At 45.3% G+C, this 15,226-nt stretch overlaps 1 protein-coding gene across 1 annotated transcript; it reads left to right on the top strand.

The window, feature by feature from the left end:
* Positions 1-1,658: 1,658 nt before the first annotated feature.
* TPRN (taperin) lies at positions 1,659-13,922 on the top strand. Its single transcript, XM_077305523.1, has 4 exons — positions 1,659-3,716; positions 10,570-10,741; positions 11,716-11,843; positions 12,206-13,922. Exons 1-4 carry the CDS (start codon positions 1,788-1,790, stop codon positions 12,266-12,268), a joined length of 2,292 nt encoding a protein of 763 aa, XP_077161638.1. The 5' UTR covers positions 1,659-1,787; the 3' UTR covers positions 12,269-13,922.
* Positions 13,923-15,226: the final 1,304 nt, after the last annotated feature.

The following is a 15,226-nucleotide window of genomic DNA, read 5'->3' as shown; positions in this document are numbered from 1 at the left end:
AAAAAACTCTTGCCTAGCGCCCATTTTATTATTATGTAAAATGGGCTTTATTTCTAGTAAATAATAACTTCTGTCAAGATCAGGCTAGCCTGGGCCATCTAGGCCTAGCCAATTCTCGCTAGCCAATTGTTCTATGTTTCTATATAGCCACAAATAAAATTACAAATTTTATAAAATGAGAAATACAGGAGCTCAACCCTTCCTGGAATTTCCCCCATCTTTCTCTTCCCCCAATTATTTGGCAGTATTGTTTATTTATTTATTTAAATTTTTATATCGCCCTTTCATATGGCTCTGGGCAGTTTACATAGAACCTCACAGGGTAATTACATGAAACATTGTAACCAATATAACAATCATAACATCACATGTCAACCAGAACAATATTTTAATAGGAACAGTAAAATTGACAAGACCTTGGGTAGGTCGGATTGTTCGGTCATAGAAGGGGGTGTTTGGGGGGGGGGAGGAACCAGCGGATGTTTTTGGATCATTCGGCCTCAAGCAAATGCCTGGTGGAGCTCCCTTTTGCAGGCCCTGTGGAATTGTGGAAGTTCAGACAGGGCCCTGATCTCTTCAGGGAGCTCATTCCACCAAGTGGGAGCCAGGACCAAGAAGGCTCTGACCCTTGTTGAGGTCCAACATGCTTCTTTGAGGCCAAGGATCACCAGCCAGTTGGAGGTGACAAAGCATAAGTCTCTTTTGGGGCTATAGGCAGGGAGGCAGTCTCTCAGGTACACTAGGCCCAGAAGGTGATTACCAAAACAAACTTAATCCGGAATTCAAACGGGAGCTAGCCAAGCTGCTGGAGTATAGGCCAGTTGTGAGATCTCCATGATGTATTTGTGAGAGATGTATTGTTGGAGATGAGAAATGGCTCTCTGCAGATGCTCAGGGGCTGTCGGTCTGATTGCTTCACGGTGTGGTAGGTTTAAGTTCGCAGGCTATATTGGGAATGGGGTGGGACCCCGTGTCATACCTTGTATTATGGCCAATCCAAATGGCACAAAGCAGTGTGAAAGCACCGCATGCGATATGAAAGTCCCCGCCCACAGTCCTCCTGGCATCCCGACCGAGGCCCAGGTAACTCCAGGACAAAAGGTGTACGCAGCTTGCCCAATCGGCTCTCTCGCAAGACGGGAGCGAAGGTTCTCCGACGCCCCAATGAGCTGAGCTGTCACATTGATGAAAAGGAAGGGTCCTAGCCAATGGAAGGCAGCGTAAGAAATAACCTTAAGGAGTATCTGGCTTTAACTCTCTAGGCACCTGCTATTACCTTAATTTCCTTTCCTCAAGTGAGGCGTCGCTCTTGCTGAATCCTTATCTGATTGCAAGACGAGGAGGCGAATATGGGGCGGGACGAGTCCCTCGACCAATCAGCTGTGCCACCTACCTCAGTTTTACAAAGCTGAATGTCTTGCCCAATGGCCCAGGGCTGAGCCTCCCCCTTGCCCAATGGGAAGTATTTCCCAGGCAGGAAGGCGCGGCCATAAACCTGACCACCCAATAAACGGCGCTAAACGCGCTCGTCTAATCGGCAACTTGTAAGATAGTGCCCTGACCAATAACAACAGCTGCCCCCCAAAAAATTCCCGCCCTGTAAAATATCAGCCAATCGGCGTTGCCACAACGTCATCCTACTTCTTCGCCTTCCGTCCAATCGCCGCCGTCTGCCCGCTGGGCGGCCCCGCCGCTGTCCGCCGGTGTCTGGAGGCGAAAGGCGAGGCGGGTCAGAGCGGCGGCTCGGCGCCGGCCAGGTTGGTGTGTGTGGGGGCCGCGCTGTCATCATGAGCAGCCCTCCGGCCTCGGGAGCGGCGGCGGCGGCGGGGCTGCCCGCCTGGAAGCGAGCCATTCTGGAGCGGAAGCGGGCCAAGCTGGCCGCCGGGGTGGACCTGCAGCGCGGCTCGGGGGCAGATGCGAAGCCGCCGCCCGGGTCGGGGAAGGAGTGCGAGGCGGCAGCGAAGGAGCGGTTGGTGGTGGCCGAAAGCCTGGGCCCCCTGCGGGAGAACCCCTTCATGAGGCTGGAGGGCGAGCGGCGGCGGCGGCGCAGGCGGCTGCTGCCTTCTCCCCCTCGGCCTGCCTTCTCCGCTCCCGCCGCGCCTTCGGCGGCCGCCCCCGCCTCCTCTTCCGAGCCTCCCGCCTTGGCGCAGCTGCTGGAGCTCTACAGTTCCGTCCCGGGCATCCGCACCATCCGCGCCGATAACATCCTCATCATCGAGTCCCGGGAGGCGGACTCGGCCCCGGCGGCGCCCGGAGTGGCCCAGAAGGAAGGAGACAGCCTCGACGCCGCACCCCGGGGGCAGCCGCCCTCCTCGCCCTCCCCGCCGCTGCCTCCCAGCTCTCCTCGTGGCCAGGATCCCTTCCGGGATCTGCTGTCGCGTGGTGGGTCTGCCGTGACCGAGATCCGGGCTGCTGAAGTTGTCATCTATGAGTCTGAGTCATCCTTGCCGTCTCCATCACCTTTGGCTGGGAGTGGAGAGCCCGAGCCTGAAACCGGCCGGGTCAGTCGGCTGCTGCAGAAATTCGACCGGCGGCCCCGGGGCAACATGGGGCGGGGGAGGTGGAGGGCTGGTGAGGCCCCTCGACTGCAACCGGTGGTGCCAAAACCTTCCCACAAAGGCACTCCTGCGCTGCTGTCCCTTACAGCCCGTCCTGGTTCTCCACGCAGCCACCCGACTGGAGGCTTTGTCCAGAAGACTGGCTCCAATTCCTTCATGGTGAATCCCCGAGGGTGCTGCCCTGCGTCCGCTAATTCCACCCCTGCCCTTAGTAACGGGCCTGTGGAGCCTGGGGTGGTTGCTGCGCCAGTTCCGCCTGGGGACGGGAATCAACCGGCGGTAGCTGTACTTAAGCCAGTGCCATCGCCAACCTCGGCTACTGCCTCGCTGACTCGAGCCAACTCATGGAAGCCAAAGCTCGAGGAGACCCTGCAGCTACCGGAGACCCTGCAGCTACCAGCCCTGCAGTCTAGTGCCAGTTCTGATAGCAGTGCCACGGCCAACTTGGACCAGCCCCCACCTCTCCTTTGTTCTAACGGCTCCTTTGAGATCCACCCAGCCCCCAAGCCTGATCTGGCCGCCATCCCTGCTCATGATCTCCAAGCACAGGCCTTGGCCAGCCTGCGCCTCAACTCTCGAAACTCCTTTCTTTTTGTGCCCCGTCGGAAAGGAGAAGCCTTTGAACCGTTGGAACCTACCGAAGTTCCCCCAACATTGCCAGGAGGGGTACTGCCAGCTGTCCCAGAGAAACGGGCTGAGACTTTGGTGCCTGTGACTTTCATTGATGAGGATTTGGTTGAACTGGACTCTGGAGACTTCCCTCCCTTGAAAGTCCTGAGTCCAAGGCTTGAGGGCTTTGATGTGCTCCAGGAAGGTGATTCCTCCATTGGGATGGAGGACTTGACTATGCCCATGTACAGGCCCCACCCTGCAGATTATGCCACCCTCTCTGAGAAAGGTAGTAACACCTTTACCATCGTGCCCAAAAGGAAACCTCCTAGTGCTGCACTGGAGACCTTCAGTAGAGCTCAGCTGCCAGAGGAGGAAGAGGAGGAGGAAGAAGAAAGCCGAGCCAAAGCTAGGAGTGATGTGGCCCACCACGAATTGGATCAGCTTCTCAAAAAACGTTACCCCACTGTGAATGAGATTGAGGTGATAGGGGGTTATCTCTCCTTGGATAAGTCCTGCATGAGCAAATCAGGCTCTCGAAGAAAAAAGGTAACTGGCTTTTATTTTTCTCGACTGCTTTTATAATAACTGAATTCTGGGGGTGGGGGGGAACTAATTGTTATCTCTGCCTTGTCTTGTCATTGCTGAAATGATCATTTCTGTAAATTATTTACTTTCAGCAAGAACACTCATCAGTGTTACTTGAGAGTTGTTGTACATATAATGCTCATATAGATTAGGCTGTGCATGAATAACCACGGATTCCTGTTTGTGTTCTGCTTTGTAATTTCTTGGCATGAACATACTAACCTGAAGTTAAGTGCTAGTTTATGGGTATGACATAATTGTGAAAGTGCTCCCATGAGTCTGCATGTAGAACAAGGAAGATCTGTATGTTCCAACGCTTTGTATTTTTATAATAACTTTGAGCAGGCTTCCTCCAGCCCATGCTAGTCTCTGTGAGTCCACATTGCTAACAGGAACTGGTGATGGTTTTTGTAGAAGTGACCCTCCAGCAAGCATGAGAATGCCTTGACAAAGGTGTCCCTAATCCTTTTTAATACTTTCCGTTCTATTCTGTAATATTTAACTTGTGGAACTTGATTTTCTACACATGGGCTATTGTGCCATATCCCACACTCAGTCATTGGCATCTCTTTGGTTAGTTGTTGGGAGGACTCCTTTTCTGTCTAAGACCTTGAAGAATAGAGAATGCTGAGTGGTGTGATCCAAAAGTCTGCAAAACTTCCAGATGTCCATGGACTACAATTCCCATGAGCATTTGCTGGCAGGGGCTCATGGGAATTGTAGTCCATGGACACATAGAGGGCCACAGTTTGCCTACCCCTGGTTTAGCTCTCCAAAAACTATTATTCAGTGGCATTCTGGGCTTATGGTGAGGTATGGAAATGAAATAGTTGGCACCTAAATAGAGAGCTCTCTAGTGCTAACTAGGTATCTCCCACAAACTTCAGGAGAAGTACATGTGCTGCATGTAGTCATATGTGAATATACAAAGCTGCCATACAGAGTCAGGCTGGTGATCTATTTAACTCAGTATTGGGGAAAGACATCTTTTCCTGTCCTGCTACCAGAACTCCTTTTAAATTGGAGGGACCGAGTTCTCTACCATTAAACCCTTTGCTTGATGTTCTCCACCCTGATGTCTTTAAACATACAGTCACAAAGTGCTGCTGTTTGGTACCCGCCAAGCTGCTAGAAACCTGGCTATTTGAGCATGCTGTAATCATCCATATGGGATTACACATGCAAACTGGAGCACATACTGATGATGAGATTGCAGAGTTTTAGAGGCGACTCTGTTTCCTGGAGTACTTGGACTCCTGATCTAAGATGGCAAATTGTTGGAACTGGATGGAGTTGGAACTCTCCTATCTGTAGAACATTATATCTTAGGCTTGCTGTTAAGACTAGTTCTAGCAACACCTGTCTAAACTACCATCAGATTGCTATCAAGAAGCGCTTGGAAACTCTTTTGAATTCTCCAAGGCCTCTTGTAGCCAGTGCAGAGTTTAGGCAGTCTTGTCAGCATGCCAAAATCAGGAGAGAGCTGACAATGGGGTACTGTCATTGTAACATAAAGAGCTATTGCTGAGTTGGGAGGGCCTTGCCTGTGTTGGTACAGAATGTTGCTGGACTACATCATTGTGGTTGTGAGTTATGCCAGCTGGGTTTGACCATACAGGTCACTATTGACTTTGCCCTGTGTCTAAGCATGGAAGAAACGGTGAGAGAAACTAGAGCCTTGCAAAACATGGAAATATAAAAAAGTCTAGTTGCATCTTAAAGACCAACACAATTTGTGGCAGATTTACGCCTTTGTGAGTCACTGCTCTGTTGCTAGTTTTATATCAAACCTATATTATTGCTTTAACATGCATCAATTAAACCTTAAAATATAGAGCTGAACAGGTTGGCATATTTATAAAATTTAAAAGTATAAGCACCTTAGTTTACAACAACCAAAGTTATAAGGTAAAAGGTAAAGGTATCCCCTGTGCAAGCACCGAGTCATGTCTGACCCTTGGGGTGATGCCCTCTAGCGTTTTCATGGCAGACTCAATACGGGGTGGTTTGCCAGTGCCTTCCCCAGTCATTACCATTTACCCCTCCCATCAAGCTGGGTATTCATTTTACCGACCTCAGAAGGATGGAAGGCTGAGTCAACCTTGAGCTGGCTGCTGGGATTGAACTCCCAGCCTCATGGGCAGAGCTGAATGTTCCCAAAACTTGAGCCACATTCTTTGCCACATCTATAATAATTTTAGAGGCCATGACAATCAACAAGCAAAAATGGCCCTGTATACTCACTGTTCAAATCAATACATCTTTTAGCGGCAGAAATATGTCTACAGTGTATAACGGAAATGTAATTATTTAACAAACAAACTTGATCCCATAGGCTGAGCTATGTGAGTCATTTCTGTCTTTTGGTATTTCTTGGTTCAAAACTTCAGTCATTGTCTTCATTTACTATTGAACGAAGTAACTGAAAAGTGTTCCACCTACAACAGAACAAAAAAGAAAAGAGCAAAAGGATTCTGGGTTTTACTTGTTAGAATGGACTCCAAGCAACTTCATCACTGGTTTTCTTGCAAAACAATTCATCCACACCAAACAAAAACTAGTGACTCTCTAAGTGACCTGGATGGAAAGAAGAGGTGTCGAGGTTGCTGCTTTGTTGATTTATTTATTCCATGAGTTTAATATTCTGTGTTTTAATTTAGAACTGAATCCCATAGGTGCAGGTTCTCAGGGATTTGGGATGAGAGAAAATGTCCTACTTTTAATGTTTGGTTTACAGATTGAGTTCATAAAGTTTCACACACAACACCAAAAAGAAAGCAACACTAAAATTTCCATGACTGATTGTACAGGGGGAAAACATCTGGCTTAATCTTTGTTCACCTTGCCTAGCACTCCATGATTATAACATTATAACATTCTAGATTAAGATCATGGCCTAGTGTGTGATTGTTGCTCAACTAGCCAGGTGTTAAGCAGCAGCTGTGCTTTGCAGTAATGGTACAATGAGTTTGCTTTTGTCATCCATTCATATTCAGCTTGGCAGCGGATTAGCAGTCTTATCTTCCAAATTTATCTTGCCTCTCTCCCAGTGTTCTGATTTCTTAGGTCCTTGCAGAATGAGTATGGGTGGCTGTATCTGAATGCAGCATTATTTGGTAGAACTGAAGGTCGAGGATGTTGAGTGGCTGAGAGGAGGAACTTTTGTGTGTACATGTAACTGGTAGTCAGAGTTCTGTGTTTGCCTTTGATCACACTGTGGTCTTATAGTTTGCTGCTCAGATGACAAAAACAATTTTTGTTCTCATTTTTACAATGCAAGTGTCTCAAGAACAGTTCTGGAGGGCCTATAAGACAGAGCTGTTCCACCAGGCCTGTGGCTGAGGCCAGGAATAGCATCATGAAAACGCTGGCCTCCCTGCTCAAGAACTCACCTAAGCACCCGCAGGCTAATCATTCCACTCCACAGAAGATCTGAAACTATAATAGGCGGATTTATAATTTAATATAATTTTAAAAATTATAATAATTTAAAACCTCATCAATTTTAATGTTGATTATATTTATGTTTTATTGTATTGTTTTCATTTGATGTTACTTGCCCTGAGTCAACTGAAAAGGGTGAGATATAAAAATAAATGTATTCCTATCTACTGGTTGTCAGGTGTCTGCAGCGTGTCTCCCCTCCACTTGTTGTTTTGTGATCTTGCTGCTGTTGAAAGGTTTCCCCTATTCCCAGTCTGAAGTTGCTATTTATAGTTTGTGCTGTGAAGAGAAGGAGGACCTGTGACTGAATAGCTATTGTGCTGCTATGTTCAGGTGGCATTAAGAGTGTTAGTTCTTGGCTCTTGGCCCGAGAATACAGATGGTTGTGGACAAGGAAAAAGTAAGAGGGCAAGACCGGTTTCCTTGCTAGATTCCAGCTTTCTCCTGCTAAGAGGGGTTATATTTGTCCACTCTGCCCTTGAGTTCATCTTGTCGTGGATTCTCAAGTAAAGCATGACTTCAGTTATATTAAAAGTTTGGTACTTCCAGGTGTTCATTATGCAAATTGGGCATTTCTAGATAAACGGAGGCCTGCTTTATAAAGATGTTCAGGATGGCTCAGGACATTTTGACAATAGTTAGGTGTCAGTGGAGGCAGGTTCTGATATAGCTTAAATTTTAAAAATACCTCTAATCCTGCTATTTTGAAACACAGGTTTGAGTGATCGTTTCCCTTTCTCATATCAGCTTTCCGAATAGAAAATGCATGCATATACAAAGCTGGTTCTATATTGTATAAATAAATGAAAAGTAATATCCAGACCAAATAGTCCTTTAAAAAAAAAACTAGAGGCAGTACACAAGTAAACTGTGATGGCAGGCTTAGTTTATAAGTGGCATGCACTTAGTTCTGTTTTAACACATGTTGATCATGTGTGAGAACCTTTTGGTTTTAGCTGTAATGCATGCCATGCTCACCATCACACAGAGTAGGCATTATACAAGAGCTTGCTTTTATTCAGGCTCTTAGTCAGGGGCAGGGCCCAGACTCCTTTCTCCCTTTATGTCTGTTCCAAGGAACTTGAAACTCCTCCACGTCTTGAAAGTGGCATGTGGTATTTTGAGCCCCAGGTATTGCTCCAGCTGCTTGGCATATTGATTACAGAGAGCTGGTCACTTGGTGAGCTCTCGATCTTGTAAGGGGAGATCCTTGGCACTGCTTTATAAGGCCTTAGAGCATGGAATAATCCTAGAGGATATTCTCCCCTCTGGCAAGAAAGCTACATGGGGCTTACTTCCCAGAGCTAGGACCCTGGCAGGAAGAAATATAGGAAATGCCCCTTAAAAGGGCCTTCAGTTGATGGTATGCTTTTGTAACGTATATTTCACATATTCATCGAATCCCTATTATCTGAACTTGAGTTTAGGTAAAAGGGAACTTGTATGTCCAAGTAGTATTGCAAGGCACCGTAGTTTACATAAATGCCCTAAATTGTATATTCTGAATGCAGAATTGCAAATGCTGTGGCAAGATTGTCTGTCACCCTTTTTATTGCTAGTCAAATTTTTGCACAACAATCTATGTGCTTGTAGTATAGACAAGACATGCTCCTATGTTTGATTTTGCTGACTATAAAGTTATGCTTGCAGGTTGGCCTCTCTCTAAGCTTGGGTTTGAGTGTTAGGATCTCAGGGGCACTGCTAACACTGTGCAGGACAATAGCAGGGCAATTACCATGGCTACAAAAGTCAAAGGCTGTATATTGTACTCTTTATTATTAAACAGACTATTGCAATGCACAGATGCTTGGGTTGTCTGGTAATTTCTGAGATACTCCAGAACAGGCCAAATTAAAAACTAAGCAGAAATCAATATAGGTCTTTGGAGTGGAATTTCAGTCAGCCACTCCCAACTATGGAGACATTAGCCCTCTTCCTACTACAATCGAATGCCTCTACTGAAGAAGAAAGGCCAGTGGTGGAATCTACCTCTGACCAGGTTTGAAGTTTAAGCAAGCCTATAGAGGGAAAGAAGCAAGGCTGATCAAATAGCTGTTGTGAAGCTAGTAGGGCTTGTTAGAAGGGAGGCCGGTGCTGATGAGGTCATTCACGGATTGCAGAGTTCGTAATGGAGTGTACAATAGAGACAGGGCAACTGGTAGAAAGGATCATAAATGGCCCTGGAGAGTCCACATCCCAAAAAGCCAAGTCCAGAGCTGAGGCTGCGCTAGCAGAAATGTGTTTAGATTTAAGAAAAATTGTGGAGAAGATGTGATTATAGGAATTGGTCATACTGCAAAAGACAAACAGTACCACTGCAACAATGCTAATCCTTCAGTGTTCATTTTTACGTGATCGTCATGTGACCTGGACCACAGATACGATAGCAGCTACATAAATAACAATAGTGTACAGTTTACCACCTTGACCCGGGTATATAGAGAACTGGGCTGAGACAGGAGCAGATCCACCATATGCAGCTGGCAGATGTAAAGGTGAACTTAAAAGAAATATTAGGATTGGGCCCTTAACAAAATGGGTGCTAAGCTTGCTGGCACTTTTATATGGAGAAATGTACGCTTGTTTATTAGATGTGGCAATCCCTTTCTCTAACATTCTTTGGTCTTCGTCAGCTTAGTCTTTGGATCTGGAAACAGCGAAATGTCCTGGACGAAGCAGGAAGGTGGGAGGTGATATGTGTGCAAGAGAAGCAAAGGTGGGAGGAGTCTGTCTGCTTTTCAGGGAGAAAGCCATTGTGACAACTTGGAAGGAGGCAGAATGAGCCAGGGGTGAAAAGCAGTCTGGTGTCTGTCAGTGAATAAGCGTACCTGCGGAAGTATGCTTTAAAAGTTATTTTTCTAGTATAGGGCTATACTGTTGGAAAGCCTTGAAGGAGTAAGTGATTCCAGGCTGGAAATGTTTACTGCTTTATTAATCTGCAATTACAGCACAAATTATATAAATGAACCCTTATCATCTGTGATGGCACACAGCGGCTGAGGTTAGTCCAGATTAGGGACAACACCATAACAACTGTACATATCAGGAATTTTCTTGAATTTACCATCCATATCTAGTGCATGAAGAACATGGGCTCTTTGAGAAATTCTTGGCACTTGTTTCTTATTGTAAGAGCCTTTCAGAAGAGCTAGATGGTGCTTATCTTACCAGCATTTGGTGGCTAGGCGAAGCAGAAACAAGGTGAGGCTTCAGTACTGTTTCTTTCACTTCATAATTGGATTGTTTTTCTTTAATGTGTACTTCTAAATAATTACCACAGTGACCCTTCAGGTGGAGTAAGCTAGCAACTATCAAACTTCGGGTAGAGTTACAAAGCAGCTTCCCATGTGCTCTCCTTCCTTTCTTCCAGATGAAGATCTCTTTCAATGAAACCAGCCTTCAAACTATGTTTGAATACCCATCAGAGAGTTCCTTAGTGGAGGCGGAGGACGAAGAAGAATATGCAACAGAAGTGGATGAGAAACCTGCCTTATTCATTCCTTGCCCAAACAGTACCCAGAACTCCAACGCAGTGAACTCAGGTAAATCATGTAAATCTGTAGGGCCATGCAGGGAAGGGTTGTAACAATAAGGAATCTGGTATTCCTTCCTTACTCATCATTTTCCCCTTGCACTGCGACTAAAACCACAGGTGAGCCACCAGTGCGTATTTATTTCTTATATTTATAATAGATTCAAAGCCCGTTCCTAAGAACGGGCCTTGAAAGGGTCCCCTCCCCTGGCCCCTGGCCAGGAAGCTTAAGGTAGCTTTGGGCTGCAGCTTGTAGCCAGATCAAGTGGGGCGGGCAGGGGCTGGCCAGCTTGTTAGCAGGGCCAGGACAGAGCTCCTTAGCAGGCAGTCAGCAAGCTGGGAGGCCCTTGTTAGTAGGGCCAGTCTAGCAGGCCAAGAGGCCCTCGTTAGCAGTCCCTCCACCATGACCCTTTGCCTAGGGCCCTCTCCCCTTACCTGCTGCTGGCTCCAGGCACTGAGAGCAAAGAGGCTAGCGTCCAGGGATAGAGGGTGGGAGCTGCAGGGGCAGGGCCAATCAGGGTGCACCCTGATTGGTCCTATTCCAACTTGGACAGCCGGACACATTCCACCCCCCAGGCTGTTTCACAAATATATAGAGGAACCATGGATAAGGATACCACCTTCCCATTGCAGCTCAGTGTGGTTTGTTCTTTGGAGAAAAAGGTAACATTATTTAATTCTTCATGTTGCAGAACATGAATTTCATAGCTATGGTTCAAAGATAAATGCCTTCAAATTAGATAGGAATGATATACTTCCTTTGAAGGCTAATTACTACCAATTGCTTTTGAGTCATTCACAAAAACCAGGTGCCTAGAGAAGTGTTTGCAAATATAGTATGACAATTGTGAGGACCTGTCTGGAACACAAAATCAGAGATGGATCTGCTTTAAAGCTTTTTTCCCTCTTATGTCTTGGCCTTCTTGTACATCTGGCTATTGTACATTTGGCTAATGTTATTCAGACTATACTTGATTCCTGTAGGTTTATCAAGTTACACTCCAAAGCACTCGGTTGAATTCAGCAAGTGGCAGGAACAGCAGTATGAGGAGATTCCTCCAAATATAGGGGCCTTTCCACGAGCTGCTGCCCTTCCTGGCAACCAAGTCATGGTAAGATTTCGGCGACGATTTGTACAAACTTTGCCTTTGCCTGTGTCAACCTGAGGGAAGCATAAGCACATCTTCATTTTTTAAAAGTGTGAAATGATCCCCTCGCATACCTCTGAAGAAGCCACTAGATAACGTGTTACTTCAAGTTCAGACCTTGCCAATATTGGGAAGCACTTGGAGCTATTGATCTGGAAACAGTATTTGTCCCAGTTCCCCTTGGGAGTGATTGCATTTCTTTATTGCATTGTGTGGCTCCTTTGCAGTACTTATATCTCCCCCCCCCCCATTTCCTTTGCTTCATTCCCTTTATTCATTTTCTGGAGGAACAACAGCATTTGTCCCTTTTTTATCTCCCCTCACAGCTCACTCCAGCAGACAAGAGCAGCCTCTCTGACTTTGGTAGTGAACCTGCCCTGTACTTCTAACTGCTACTTGGACTTGGTGCTGAACAGAGACCGCTCCAAAAATCCTGGTCTCCTTCCCTACAGGTATCTGCAGAAGCACTTAATGGGAGAACAAGGTGGGCATTTGTAGCCAAGTTGCTCTCCTGTATTGGGTACCAAGAAGCCATTTGAGGTGGAGCAGCTCTGTATTTACACTGGATTTTGGTGCATTACTCTTTATAAGGCAGCCGGCTTTTTCTACTTGTGACCTTACTAGTTCCACTCGTCCAATTGCTGAATAACCGAGAACAGCTTTGAATGTTTTTGGGAGAATGGTTCAAGAGGAGACTGAACTGGTTGTGACTGAGATGTTAATACTTTACTTTCAGCCAGGCATGTCTGAACCAACTTGACAATTAGCTTGGGTGCTGAATCTATGCAAACAAAGGGTAAATTGACAGATGACGCCTAATGGAAAACATCTTGGAATTCATCTCGACACATAAGTGCTCTGAAAAATTGAAGTTTTGAGTCTGATTTTTCCACTGTGCAAATAATGGATCAGTGATGTTGCTTGCTTAGGATAGTTAAGGAACAAGGAAAATTGTTCTTTAGTAGAAAAGGAAACTTGGGAATCATTTTCCTGAGTTACAAGGATTGACCATGGATTTATACCTTTAACAAGGACCAATATCTGAACATTTCTAAAGTTTGTTTTGAACAAACATCTGCTAGTTACTTGTGTTTAGTTTTCAGAAACTTTAATTAACTTTGCAAAGTTATCTGAAACACCCAGTTTCTGGTTGAACTAAGCATCCACATGCATATGTTTCCCCAAATTTGTTGTTGGAAGTGGTGGACAATAGTTTGAATAGCCAAGGTTATCAGTAATCAGCTCTCCATAACATGTGGCTCTTTGTGATTAGCCACTCCATAAACACTCATCCAGTACAACCCTAAGTACTTATTCATTAGCTGTGAAGCAGAGTTCTTGTCCAGTTCTCCCCTGGGAAGTCCACTGCTCCTAGATCTCAAGACATCACAGCTTCTACAGCAGCTGTTGAGTCAACCAGTTTCCATCCACATTTGTGGGTAGACAAAACTTCTATTTGCTTTCCTATTCTTTTTCTTAAAATTTGCAGCAATGACCTTTTATGGTCATGTTCTCCAGAAGGAGCCGATGTAATATCCAGAAAGTGTGTGCTGTATTTGGATGGCTTTTGCAGTAACTGTTCTACACAGCAGTCTGCTATCTTCAGGTTAGGGAATTCAGATTAAGTACTGTAAACTCAACATCAAAATGGCACTCCTTGGAAGAACAGAACATTATCTGTACTTGGGTGTGTGTGTGTAGAAATATGGTTGAAATTAATGTGTGTCAATGGAAATGAGAAATCTTTATGTCCAGACCTACTCCAAAGGACCAAGACTTCAACTCTGAAACTTACTGATTTTTTGTTTAGAATGTCAAATCAAATTGATCTTATTTACGATGATGAATTATAAAATGCTCTGTATTTTGCACTTGAACAATTTATTGGAGGGATTGGGAATTCTAGATCATGTACTCAGCTGCCCATTGTTGCTGGGTCTGGCTGGAGGGGCCAAACTTCTCTATTTGTCATTCCCCTTCCCCCCCAGAAATGGTATCACTTTGTGCTTCCAAAGCTCATTAAACTACACAAGTGATTCTTCACTCTTGCCTGATATTCATTTGCGTTGACTCTTGCATATGACCTGGAACTTTTAAGAACATGTATAACTAGAATAAACCCATACAAAATCACAGACTGAAATTAGGAAGGTTACTACATCCGTTCAGCACTTCCTAGTGTTCCTAGTACTCTGCTCTCATTGTATGCAACACTTGCAGCATCATGCTCACAGATCCTTTGTTCAGTGTAGCAGGCGGGAACAGTTTGGCTTGATAATTAGAAGTGAACTATGGTGATGGGAAATCTTGTGTGGCAACCTCTGGCAACAGAGTATGATCATCACTTTAATTTAAGGTACACTGCGATGAAGACTATAGTTTTTGGCTTTTTCACAAAAAACATGGAACCTTTACCTGAGCTCCAAGTTTATGTTGCTAGTGGGTGGTTGAGGGAAGCTTAATGTAGCCAGGCAGTTGGGCTTACTATATAGCTCATGGCACTCTTTTCCTGTAGACATCTGTAGAATTAGCAAGAGTTTCCTTCAAGCTGCAGGGTGATGTCAGACTTTCATAGAATCCATGTTTACAAAAGCCATATAGGACAGTGAGTGGGGGAACAAGAAAATGTAAGAGTCCCTCTGAACAAGTTATATATTTATTCAAAAGTCTTTTACTATTTAGTAGAGCTGTTTAGTCCAGCCAAGCCCTATCCCAGAAGATAAGGAGGTTGGTCTGGGCTAGTATTTGGATGGGAGAGCACCAAGGAAGTCCAGAGTCATGATGCAGAGGCCAGCATCTGAATGACTCTTGCCTTTAAAAAATCAGTCATAATTCAGATGGCCCAAGCTAGTCTGGGTTTATCAGATCTTGGAAGCTAAGCAGGATCAGCCCTTGTTAATATTTGGAAGAGAGACCAGCAAGGAATTCCAGGATCACTATGCAGAAGTAGGCAATGGCAAACTACTGCTTGCTTTGAAACACCTACATGGATGACTTGATGACACTTTATGCACAAAGCCACTTTTTCTGCTCATCACATTCAGAAGTTCCACTTTCTTTCTCCTCATTTACTCAAAACAAGGACAACCTTGGATTTAAGAAGTGCTTAGAGGGGTTATGTCCAGTAATAAAACTATATATAACTAACTTGTATATGAATGCAAAATGACCTTCTTTTTTGAATGGCATACCTGGAAAAATACATAGTCTTGCATTTGAGTAATACAGTATCCTGGGAACACTGCAAATGAATATCACAGCCTTAGACTCTAGGAAAAACCACTTACCATTGCCACAACCCATCTTTAAGACCTGCCTGCTGCAGCCTTCAACATTGCAATCATTTC

Source organism: Paroedura picta, chromosome 12, assembly GCF_049243985.1.
Source record: "Paroedura picta isolate Pp20150507F chromosome 12, Ppicta_v3.0, whole genome shotgun sequence".
Lineage (NCBI taxonomy): Eukaryota > Metazoa > Chordata > Lepidosauria > Squamata > Gekkonidae > Paroedura > Paroedura picta.
This window is presented reverse-complemented; position numbering and strand designations above follow the sequence as displayed.

Coding starts and splice junctions, on each gene's coding strand:
- TPRN (XM_077305523.1), top strand. CDS start 1,788: ATGAGCAGCCCTCCGGCCTCGGGAGCGGCGGCGGCGGCGGGGCTGCCC. Junction 3,717..10,569: donor CAGGCTCTCGAAGAAAAAAG/GTAACTGGCTTT, acceptor CCTTTCTTCCAG/ATGAAGATCTCTTTCAATGA. Junction 11,844..12,205: donor TTCCTGGCAACCAAGTCATG/GTAAGATTTCGG, acceptor CTCCCCTCACAG/CTCACTCCAGCAGACAAGAG.